Source organism: Nicotiana tabacum, chromosome 8 (assembly GCF_000715075.1).
Source record: "Nicotiana tabacum cultivar K326 chromosome 8, ASM71507v2, whole genome shotgun sequence".
Taxonomy (NCBI): Eukaryota; Viridiplantae; Streptophyta; class Magnoliopsida; order Solanales; family Solanaceae; genus Nicotiana; species Nicotiana tabacum.
Window position 1 is genome coordinate 46,802,782 of NC_134087.1, and position 12,393 is coordinate 46,815,174.

A 12,393-nucleotide genomic window follows, 5' to 3' on the forward strand; every position below is an offset into this window, starting at 1 on the left:
TCCATCTGCATTTTGCATAAGGCTACTTTTCTGCCTTCCGAGGTTAAGCTCTACCTCCATCATCATCTGTATAAGGCTACTTTTCTGCCTTTCGAGACTAAGCTCTATCTCCATCTGCATTTTGCATAAGGCTACCTTTCTGCCTTCCGAGGTTAAGCTCTACCTCCATCTGCATTTCCTGCATTGCATAAGGCTACCTTTCTGCCTTCCGAGACTAGGTTTTGTCTCCATCCTGCATGGCTGAAATATCGCCACTTTATCTTCTTGCATCGGCTGAAAGATCGCCACCTTATCTCTCTCACATGGCTAAAATATCGCCACCTTTTATTTACGTCTTGCATCGGCTGAAATATCGCCAAATCCTACATTCATGGGCTGAAAGATCGCCACCTTCTGCATTTCGTGGGATGAGAGATCGCCAAATTATCCAAAGGCGTCATTGTTCGGAGACACCATTTGCATAGCCCGAGAACGCCATGTCATGGCCTGAGGACCCCATTTTATCTTTTGCATATCATTATTCAAAGACATCATAGTTCGGAGGCTTCATCTACATGGCCTGAGGACCCCATTTCATGGCCTGCGAATTTTTATTTACGCTCTTCATAGCCCGGGACGTCATGGTCCAAGGACGTCATCCTAACCGTCCAAAGACAGCATTCATGGTCCAATGGGAATTTGCATCACGTTTAAATCTATGCACAATATATGTTTGTATTGCTCATTTGCCGGTAAACTGGCTAGCAACGACCATCTCATTAGGAGCGATCTCGCTCCGGTTCTCGCAGCCTATTGATTTTCAGAAACCTCACTCAATCTAAACATCGCGTTCGTCTGTTTCAAATCTCCATCGGCATATTCCGTCAATGGTTCCTGAACTACATATGGCCTGATTCCTGTAAGACCAGGGATATGTAGGCGGCTCAGATACTAGAGCTCAGTTAAAACTCCTTTCAAATCGCCACTTCCGGTCAAAATTGGCCATCATATCTTTACCCGACAACTCTTTCATCCTCCTCGGCTAAAGAGGGGCAGTTGTTGATACCCAATTTTTCCCTATGTATTTCTATACAAAATACTTTCAAAATAGCATGTACATTCATATATAAGCATGCCCCAAGAGTTTTGGTATTTTCCTAATTCTTAAAGATTTTTAAAATCAATTTATTGTCTAATTTAGCAGTATAAAATCCATAATTATTCCCAAAATCAACAATTTTGGTGAATAACTTATTTTATCCTCATATTTACACCAAAATAAAATTAATGTGATTTTTGCACATTTTTACAAATTCGTTTGGCATTTTTAAAAGCTAAATTGCATATAATTGCAATTATAGCCTATTTTGTAATTGATAGCATCATATAATTATAAAATTAACCCCAGTATTTTTTAATTAATATTTATATGATATTTGTTTACCCAGTACTTTTAATTTGTTCTTAAAATCGTTATTGCTATTTTTATAAAACAAAATGGGAAAAGTGGCTATTTACAATCTAGCCTCAATTGTATTTCAATTTCAGCCAATTTGGCACCCCTAATTAACCCAACTCAGCCCCAAATTCGAGCCCAAACTACCCAGCCCAATTACCTTTAACTCGACCCAGAACCTACTCAACCGACCCAGCCCATAACCCCGTTCAATCTCGGCCGTTGATCACTTAGATCAACAGCCACCATTGATTCTTTCCTTTTTAATTTCAAACGACCCCTAAACCTACCCCATTCCTTCAGAGATGCCGCCTTTGGATCCCTTCTTTCTGTCAACTCTCTCTCAACCCACCTCAAACCCTAGCCGCCGCCTCTCACTGAAACCCTAATCCATGGTTTCCCAGGCTCATCGGAGACCTGTACCAGCCTCTCTTGGCCTCTACGTGCTCGTCTTTGAGGTCCTATGACCAGATCTTGAAGGGGTTTCGACCAAGCCTTTGCTTGATGACTGTTCTCCGGTCATCTTCAACCTTTGTCCAGGCCAGCCATGGCTATTCGAGTTCGATCTTCGACTTTCCTGCTTAGATCGATGGTTTTCAAAGCCTTTCTCATCGCTGGGTTAACGAAATCCTAATCTCTAAGGTTCCTTCGATTTTATTTCAGATCTGTCCCGGATCTATATGTGTTTGAACTTTCTAAGCATCTTTCTCAAAGTTTCTTTAATTTTTTGCTTTCAAAACTCTTTATTCTTTAATTAGGGTTTTATGTTAAGGTATTTCGAATCTCTTCTCTGATTCTCGACTTGTTTTACTGTGTTTTGCTTATGTTGTTTTCTATCTGAGTTAGCATGTTTAAAACCCTAATTCTTGAGATTTTTCTTGAGTTTCTTAGTCTGTTTGTTATCATTCGTTTAACTTGTTTTTCTATCTGAGTTAGCATGTTGAAAACCCTATTTTTTGGGGTTTATTCGAGATTCTGAATTTGTTTGCTTGTTTCACTTGTTTATCGCCTCTAAACCTGACTGATTTTGAAAACCCTAGTTCTTTGGGGGTCTATTTGAGTTCCTGAAGTTCTTCGTGTGTTGAAATTGCTCAATGTGATTCCTTTACTTCAACTCTCTTTTTTCTTTATGCGACTCTTTTGGTTCTGAGTTCTTGCTACCTATCAAACTCGACTATGATTTTCACTCGACTCTTTGCATGCCTCTGATCCTTTTCTCTATTACTAAACCACTGAAACCTGACTATCATGCTTCGAATGCTTGCTCTATGCTGCTACTGTATGTTGTTTCTTTTGCCATAGCTTGGCCTCACATGTTTATTACTTGTGCATTCCTTTATATACTGAGTCCCTTCTGTGATTGATTTTCAAACTCATAAATGATTTCAAAACTTTTCCCTTTTACTCGCCTATCAAGGGTTAATTGATTCTCTTTCTTGGTTTGGTCTTACTAAACCCTTTCCAAAAATAAGTACAATCCTGTACTTGGACTTAAATACCTATTGTATGATTTTACTTCTCCTTTTATGGCAACAACCATTCTGCTTACAGACTGATTTTCTTTCCTTATTTTTGATCTTGTTAGTATCCGTTTGAACAATAATCCCTTGATTAAAGGGAAGTCTTGTGCTAATTGATTCTGATTGTGATCATGCCCATATTTGTGTTAAAGCTATACTTCTTTACTCGTTTTCAAAACTATAAATACCTATACTCTTTTCTTTCAAAGACAAACACACACAGCATAAGTCACTACTTCTTCTCTCAAATACTCTTAGTTTTCTTAAAAGCATTCGAGTTTTTCTCTAAACTCATAAGCTAGAGTCCTCTTCTCTGATTGTTCTTTGGCTGCAAGTATTCTGTTTTTCTTCCTGTTTACTTTTCTGCAACTAGTATGTCTCTTCTTGTTTAAATTCTGCCTCTCTCTTATGTGTTTATGCTTCAGTCTTCTCTTTGTTTATTTTACTGCTCTTTACAAGTTTGTTTATTCCTGATCCTATATGAATCCCCATCCCTAAACCCTTTGTATGTTGAGTTATGGTTCAGAAAACATGACAACACTTGATATTGTTGTTCATGTATATAGACTGGACTCCCTGAGTCTTAAACTCTTTCAATTCCCATTCCCCTTTCCCTTTATGTGTATTCTGAGACTGAGACTTTGGTCTAGCAATGTCCTAATCACTGTCCATACCATAGTCTGACCTTCAATAGGTCTGTGCTTTTCTTTGTTGGCTGAACAGGCCTGGTCAGGGGTGTGCCAGCCTATCCTATGGCTAGGCATGACCACCAGCCTACCATGGCACTCCCTAACCCCCCCTCTTGCACTTACACTCATTCTTAGAAACTAAGTTCTGCCCCTCTCTTGTGAGCCTTGCCTTGGGACCCCCTGAGCTCCCTCTGAACTTGGACACCTGAGGGCTGGCCTTTCCACACTACACTATAACTCTTTCTAATTAATATCTTGGGTGTAAGCACTGCCTGGAGTTCTTGAAACTCCTTGGATCTCTGAAACACCCTACATAAGAGAAGGCTTTGGAAATCTGGATCTCGGAACTGGTTCAATCTCATATTGTTAGATACTAAATCTGAATTAGGCTGCTCGGATGTAGTTGTAATTTCTGATGTATTTTTATTTCTATCTCATTTTTCTGGTCTGTAATAATTTGTATGAACTCGGGGATCTAGTGAAAAGGGGAGGGATTTACTTTTATGCATAAAAGGGTAGAAACCATGCCTATAGGACTTTTACTGTTAATCTATGCAATCTCACAAGTAGAAACCATGCCTATAGGATCTAACTTTCTGACTACTGCAACTATGCATATATATACCATGCCTATAGGTATTTGCATTTCTGCATTTATAATGACATTAGGCAAACCGTTAGGTTTAATGATAAATCATCATATAAATATCATATTTATAAGGCTGTTAACGTTTGAAAGGTGTTAAAATCAGTAACTCGTAGAGATCATGCCTAAAGGAACTTCAAATCAGAATTGTTTCACTCGTCTAAAACAGTACTGACCCTTTTTGCTAAAACAAGCGACTTTCTACAGGTTTTCTGAACCCTTAAAACTTTTCTTGCAACCAAATCAGTGCATCTCTTTCCTTCTTGATAAATATTCTCAAATCAGTGCATATTTTCTGAAAACTTACTGCTTTCCTGATAATTTGACAAACATTTTTTCAAATTAATCTGAATTCACTTCTTTATACTTATCTGATAAACCTTTTGAATCAGTCTGCAATTCAGTTCTTTTGTTAAAACTCGGCAACTCTTTTTCTTAAACAAGTATGTTTTCTGAAACTCGTTTTAAACCATTTTCTTTGTATTAAGTCTGCAATCTTTTTTGAAACTTATCTTATTCTGCAACTCCTTTACAATCAGTAGTTATGTCCCACACTTAAGGTAAAGTTGACTAATTAAAGTGGCTCAGTCTTTGACAACTGCATTCGAGTGAGCCTAATGCAGACTTCCTGTCTAAAAGTATGTGTTGAATCAGTTCGCTTATCGCTTTAATTTTTAAAGACCAAACTAGTACATGCAAGACATGCTAAACTCTATGGCTTATCTGATTTAAGGAGGTTTACTTGAGCCTTACTTGCTTATCTGCCTCCACTTTTACTTGTATTATGTGTTTTGATTGACGCCTTAGTATTTTGTCCTTTGAAACTCTCAAAAGGCCCCAAATCCCTTTCCCTTTAGGATTAGTAGTCCTAAATGCTTCCGGGACTGATAGGATTGGGACGGGTACTAGCATGCAATAAGTAACGAAACTTTTCGTGTTTTAATACCTTAACGGGGTGGGAAGGGTAGAATATGGATATGATGACTGGTGCGCTAATATCACGTGCGACCCCTGTTCTACGGAGTAATTGCTGGATATTGCATTGATGTGATCCATATTATCGGTAAACCTAGGACACCTTTCCCTTTTACTTGTTAATTTTTAAGTTTTCTTTTAAACTGATTTTCTAAACTCTCTACTTCTTCAACTCTTAAACTTGTTTGCAAAACTATGTAAATCCATTTGCTTTATTTTTCTACTTGTCTTCTTAAAGTCACAATTGTAGCATGGCCGGGAACCACACTTGTGGATCCTGAGGGGTGCCTAACACATTCCCATCGGGATAATTTCTAGCCCTTACCCTAATCTCTGGTCTCTTCATCTCAAACCTTTCTTAAAAGTGTCCTAATGCACTATAATCATTAGGTGGCGACTCTTCAACTTCTAAGACCCAATTCTCGAAAGGGAATAGAGTTGTCCTCACAATGTCGTATACCTGATTTCGACCCGTAGTCGGAATAGTATGAAGAGGCCTCGGAATAAAAATCTAATGGTTCTATTAGCTCTGTTGGGTTATTTCAGGTTTAGGGGTGTGTTCGGATAATTTTTTGGAGGTCCGTAGCTAATTTAAGTTTGAAATGCCGAAAGTTGAATTTTTGAAGTTTCCGGTTCGATAGTGAGATTTTGATCTGAGGGTCAGAATGGAATTCCGAAAGTTGGAGTAGCTCCGTAGTGTTTAATGTGACGTGTGTGCCAAATTTACGGTCATTCGGACGAGGTTTGATATACTTTTTGATCGAAAGCGTATTTTTAGAGTTTTTGGAATTCTTAGGTATGAATCCGATGAAAAATAGGTGTTTTGATGTTGTTTTGAGCGTTCCGAAGGTTGGAACAAGTTTGAATGATGTTTTAGGATTGGCTGGAAGGTTTGGTTGAGGTCCCGGGGGCCTCGGGTGTGTTTTGGATGCTCAACGGGTCATTTTGGAACTTAGAGAAATTGTAGAAAATTACAACAACCCAGTTCTGATTTCCTTCTTCGCATTCGCGAGTGGGGTCTCGCATTCGCGAAGAGGAGCTGGGGCTGGCGGAGATTTAATGCTTCGCGTTCGCGAAATTTCTCTTGCGTTCGCAAAACTGAGAGGTCTTATACTTATGTGTTCGCGATGGTGTCCCCACGTTCGCGTAAAAGGAGGAGACTGTGCACCGCGTTCGCGACTAGCACATCGCGTTCATGAAGAAGGAAAGATGGACAAAGCGAAGTTGTGCTTCACGAATGCGAGAGTCCTTCCGCGTTCGCGAAGAAGGAAATACCTGGGCAGAATATAAAATTTCAAAATCGAGGGTTTAGCCATTTTTATCAAAATTTAAGCTTGGGAGCTCGGATTTGAGCGAGATTTTGAGGGATTTTCAGAAATATCAATTGGGTAACGATTCTTAACTCCTTTTTTCTTGTACACCATTAATCCAAATATGAATTCATCATTTAATTTCGGATTGGAGATGAAAATTGGAGAAAAGTTGGAAGAAAGTTCTTAGACCTAGAATTCGACTTTTGATTGGGAATTTGACCTTAGATTTGGATAATTTTGGTATGCATGAACTCGGGAGAGTGTGAGGATTCTGAAAATATAAATTTTACCCGATTTCGAGATTTGGGCTCGAGGGGCATTTTGGTCATTTTACCTAATTTCGCATATTAGCTTAGAATTTAATTGTAGAATCATTTACTTGAAGTGTTATTTACATTGTGCAATTAATTGAATAGATTTGGGCCATTTGGAGTCGAGTACTCGTGGCAAAGATGTGGTTTTGAGTTGGTTCGAGGTAAGTGGCTTGTCTAACCTTGTGTGGAGGACCTTCCCCTTAGGATTGGTATATTTGGTAATCGAAATGCCTTGTACGTGAGGTGACGAGTGCGTACTTGTGCTAATTGTTGGAAATTCGATTTTCATTAAGTAATCACTAGTATGTTTCCTTTCCTGTTTTTATTACTTGCACTATTAAGCATGTTGTTAGCTTAGGAAAGATGTCTAAGTGACTTAATTACTTTATTTCCTCAACCTGCCTTACCTGAATTCTGTGCAGCATGCTAGGCTAGAATCACTTGTTACCTTAATATGAAATTTTGCCATTTCTGTATATTTTCCTGTTACTACTGTGTATTTATTTTTGGACTACGGATGTGGGATTCTGGTAGCTTTGTCTGTTTATTTTGGGACTACGGATGTGGGATTCCGGTAGATCCCCTACACAGTTATATAGAACTACGGGAATGCACCCGGTAGATTCCTCCAGTACTTGGTATTTATATTTAGGACTACGGAACGGGATTTCGGTAGATCCCCGTGCAGTATGAGTTGGACTACGGGACGGGATCCCGGGAGATCCATTAGATATGTACATATGGGACTACGGGATCCTGGGAGATCCCCAGTTGTTATTTTGGTGCTAAGTCGCATTTCTTTACGTGTTTTGCCTTGTCTTTGTAATAATTGTCGTTTCCCTTTTATATCATATGTTACTTTTACCGCTGTATTTATTTATACTGTTCTGTTCTACACTATCAAACTTTATATTTTATTTAACCTCAGTAGGGCCTTGACCTTCCTCGTCACTACCTGACCGAAGTTAAGCTTGGCACTTACTGAGTACCAATGTGGCGTACTCATGCCCCTTCTGCGCATGTTTTTCATGTGCAGATCCAGGTACTGCGATTCGGTCCTATCACCCTTGAGGCGAGGCAACTGCTTCAACGACTTCGAGGTATATATGCCGCGTCCGCAGACCGAGGAGTCCATTTCTATTCTAGCTTTTAAACATTTGCCCTTCTGTATTTCTTTTCCTTGTTAGATATTCTGGGGTTAGAGTACTGTGTAGTGATCCATAGCTTGTGATTCATGAGTTTTCGGGTCTTGGAGATATGTATTGGTTTCTGAGATTTAAACATTATGTATGCCTAGTGGCGCTTTAAACACTATTTTATCACTCTTCCTTCTGTTTTAATTTGTTTTTATTCCGCACTTTGGTTATTTTACGCAATTTAGGCTTACCTAGTCGTAGAGGACTTGGTGCCGTCATGATGGTTTACGGAGGGCGAACCGAGGTCGTGACACAACTGCTACCAATATGTACTTGTTACTATATGAGCTGACAAATGATCCTATAAAATCAATCCCCCACATGTCAAACACTTCCATCTCTTGAATTGTAGTCATCGACATCTCATGATGATCTCATGATGAAGAGATATGTTGCTAGTTCTTTGGCACTCATCACAACTTTTCACCCATGCATGGGCATCCTTGAATAGAGTCGGCCAATACAAACCCAGCTCCAACACCTTCGCCACTGTCTGAATTCCTCCAAAGAGCCCACATATGGTGTAGCGTGGTAGGACTGTAAAATAGAAGATTGATCTTTCTTGGGATATACCTCCGGATCATGTTATCCATACATATTTAAAAAGGTAAAGGTTTTTCCCAGTAATAAGACCGACAATTACGAAAGAACTTTTTCTTTTGAGTCGAAGAGAGTTCATAAGGTATAATACCGCTTGCCAAATAGTTAGCAATACCAGCATACCAATGCGTCTCCTCCATTACTACTACTAGTAATTGTTCATTCGGGAATGTCTCTATTGTATCTTCAACCTCTACATTCTTTTCATCTCCCTCCAACCTTGAAAGGTTGTCTTCCACTTGGTTCTCCATTCCTTTCCTATCGTAGATCTCCAAATCGAATTCTTGTAGCAAAAGAACCCAATGGATTAAGAATGGCTTTGACTCCTTTTTTGCTATCAAGTACCTAAGTGTTGCATGGTCAGTATAAAAAATCACTTTTGAACCTATCAAATAAGACCTGAATTTGTTGAATGCAAACACCACAACCAATTTCTCTTTCTCAGTCGCGACATAATTGAGTTGTGCATCACTTAGCGTTCTACTTGCATAGTAGATTGGATGCACAATTTTGTCCTTTCGTTGCCCCAAAATTGCTCCTATAGCATAATTGCTCGCATCACACATGAGCTCAAATAGTTTCTCCTAATTGGTTGAAACGATGATTGGTGCAGTCACCAGTCTCTTCTTCAGCTCATAAAATGCTAACCTGCAATCATCAGAAAACACAAATAGGTAATCTTTTTCAAGCAGTTTACATAAGGGATTATCAATTTCAGAGAAGTCCTTTATAAATTGCATGTAGAAACTGGCATGCCCAAGAAAACATCTTACTGCCTTGAGCAAAGTAGGTGGTGACAACTTCTCTATCATCTCAACCTTAGCATGGCCGACCTCAATGCCCTTCCTTGACTTTCGATGCCCCAAACTATACCTTCTTGTACCATAAAATGTCACTTCTCCTAATTCAACACTAGGTTTGTCTCCACACACCTTTTCAATACTCTTCTCAAATTATTGAGACAGTCATCGAAGGAATTCCCCACCACTAAGAAATCATCATAAAAACTTCCACATTATTTTCAACCATATCAGTGAAAATTTCTAGCATACACCTCTGAAAAGTGGTTGGTGCATTACATAGGCCAAACGGCATTCTCCGAAAGGCAAAGATGCCATATGGACAAGTGAATAACGTTTTCTCTCTATCCTTAGGGTCTACTGTGATCTGATTGTACCTCGAATATCCATCCAAAAAGCAAAAGTGAGACCTCTCTGCCAATCTATCCAATATTTGGTCAATGAACGACAAGGAAAATGGTCTTTCCGGGTGGCGATGTTCAATTTTCTGTAATCCATGAAAATTTGCCAACCTGTGACTGTACGAGTAGAGATCAAATCATTATTATTATTCTATACAATAGTCATGCCACCTTTTTTCGGAACATATTAGACTAGGCTTACCGAGACGCTACTCGAGATAGGAAAAATGATGCCCGCATCCATCCACTTAATCACTTCCTTCTTCACCACTTCCTTTATGTTCGGGTTAAACTTTCTTTGATGTTCCTGAAAGTCTTGTGCCTCTATTCCAAGAGAATCTTATGCATGCAAAAGGTTGGGTTGATACCCTTAATGTCTTCATGGTCCAACCAATAGCAGTCTTATATTCTTGTAACACCTGTAAGAGTTGTTCTACCTGCACTACTAACAAACCAGTTGAGATAATAATAGGTAAAGTAAAGTTAGGCCCTAAGAAAGCATACCTGAGGTGAGCTCGAAGCGGTTTTAGGTCCAACTATGGTGGCTCCTCTATTCATGGCTTTATAGGTGGTGTTTCTCTTTCTTCTTAGTGTAGTGGCTCGAATTGAGGTTCCCTTTTCCAGAACCCTTGACCTTCGAGAGCCATAACCCACTCTGCCAACTCTTCACCATCCATTTCTTTCAAATTCATCAAACAAGCTTCTAATGGGTCTCTGACATTATGAGTCTCATCCTCCTCTTGTAGTATCACCTCAACTGCCTCCACTAACGAACAATTTGCAAATTCATCGGGCCTCCTCATAGATTGTTAAATATTGAATATTATTTCTTCATTATTCACTCTCATTTTTAACTCTCCAGTATCACAGTCAATCAATGGTCTCCTAGTGGCTAAAAATAGCCTTCCCAAAATTATGGGTATTTCTTCGTCAACCTGACAGTCAAGTATAACAAAATCAGCAGGAAATACAAACTTCCCCACTTGGACGAGCACATCATCTAGAATTCCTACTGGCCTTTTCACCATGCGATTATCCAGTTGCAACAAAACTGAGGTTGGTCTAGCTCTGCCAATGCCTAACTTTGTGTAGATTGCCAAAGGTATAAAGTTAATGCTGGCTCCCAAGTCACACAATGCTTTAGCAAAAGCATAACTTCCAATTGTGCATGAGATAGTGAAACTACTAGGATCAAAAAACTTTTTAGCCATAGGTCTTGTCACTACCGCACTACAGGTTTGAGTTAGAGTTATAGTAGACAGGTCCTGGAAGTCAAACTTTCGAGACATCAAATCCTTCATCATTTTCGCATAGCCTGGCATTTCCCTCAAAGCATCCATCAGCAAAATATTCAATTGAATTTGTTTGAGCATTTCCATGAATTTCCTATATTGATCATCTTTCTTTTGCTTTTCCAACATTTGAGGTATTGGTGCTGGAAGTAGCTTCTGCCCACTGCTCTGTGTCTTTTCCTGATTAGAAGTCTTTTCCACTACCTGTTCTGGGAACTGTTCACTTTCCTATTCCTTGCCTTTGTCAACTTGTTCTTGTTCAATTACAACCTCTGTGATCTCCCTCGACTCATTGATCTCGAATGACATGGCACCGCGTCTCTATTAGATTGAGCAACTTCTTGCTCTCTACCCAAATTCCTTCCATTCTTGAAACTCACTGCCATTAACTGATTCGAGTTCTGCTCATTTGGATTGATATTTGTATCTGCAGGCAACACTTTTTATGGGCGATTGTTCAAAGCCATGGATAGCTAGCCCAACTGAGTTTCAATGCCTTTAATAGGCGAGTCATGTGTGGCTAAATTTTCTTGAATCCTTCCATTTGTCCCAATGATTTGTTGCAACATGCCCTTGATTTCTATCAAATTACTGTCGTCATGTATGGTCTCCTGTTGTTGATGACGTTGTTGGTAAGCCAACTGTTATTGGTGTTGCTGATTGAAACCCTGCTGCCTTTGATATGGCACAACATAGCCTTGTGGTCGTGCTCCCCCAAGATTGGTATTGTACTATTATTGGGTTGGTCTGTACTGCTGATTCTGAGTATTGCTATCCACCTTGCCTTTGACCCCCAAAATTATTTACGTAACTGATGTCTTCTCTGAAGACCAAGTTATCATTTTCTCCACTCCACGAGAAAACACACAATTGATTAATGTAGGGAGTGAATAGGCCTCCATTTGTTGTGTCAATAATATGAACCTGTTTCGTGCCCATCTCATCAATGTTCTTTATCAACAAGCTCATCTCGTCATGAGAGTGGCTATGTTTTCTGAGTTTGTATTTGGGTCAAGAGCAATAGAATGCACTATTAGAGTGAGTGTTGTATCCCTCGTCATCCAGCCTAAATTTTGAGTCATCTTGTCAAGAAGAATCTTACACTCTATGAATGATTTGCTCAAGCATACACCCCTGGTTGAAGCATCGGCATTGGCCTTCAGGCTGTCAGCCAAACCCATATAGAATCTTTATCCTAGCATCTGATCTGGG

General features: G+C 39.4%; 1 protein-coding gene across 1 annotated transcript; it reads right to left on the bottom strand.

The window, feature by feature from the left end:
- Window positions 1-10,698: 10,698 nt before the first annotated feature.
- LOC107772811 (uncharacterized) lies at window positions 10,699-11,229 on the bottom strand. The gene has a single exon (XM_016592284.1). It carries the CDS (start codon window positions 11,227-11,229, stop codon window positions 10,699-10,701), a length of 531 nt encoding a protein of 176 aa, XP_016447770.1.
- Window positions 11,230-12,393: the final 1,164 nt, after the last annotated feature.

Coding starts and splice junctions, on each gene's coding strand:
- LOC107772811 (XM_016592284.1), bottom strand. CDS start 11,229: ATGGATGCTTTGAGGGAAATGCCAGGCTATGCGAAAATGATGAAGGAT.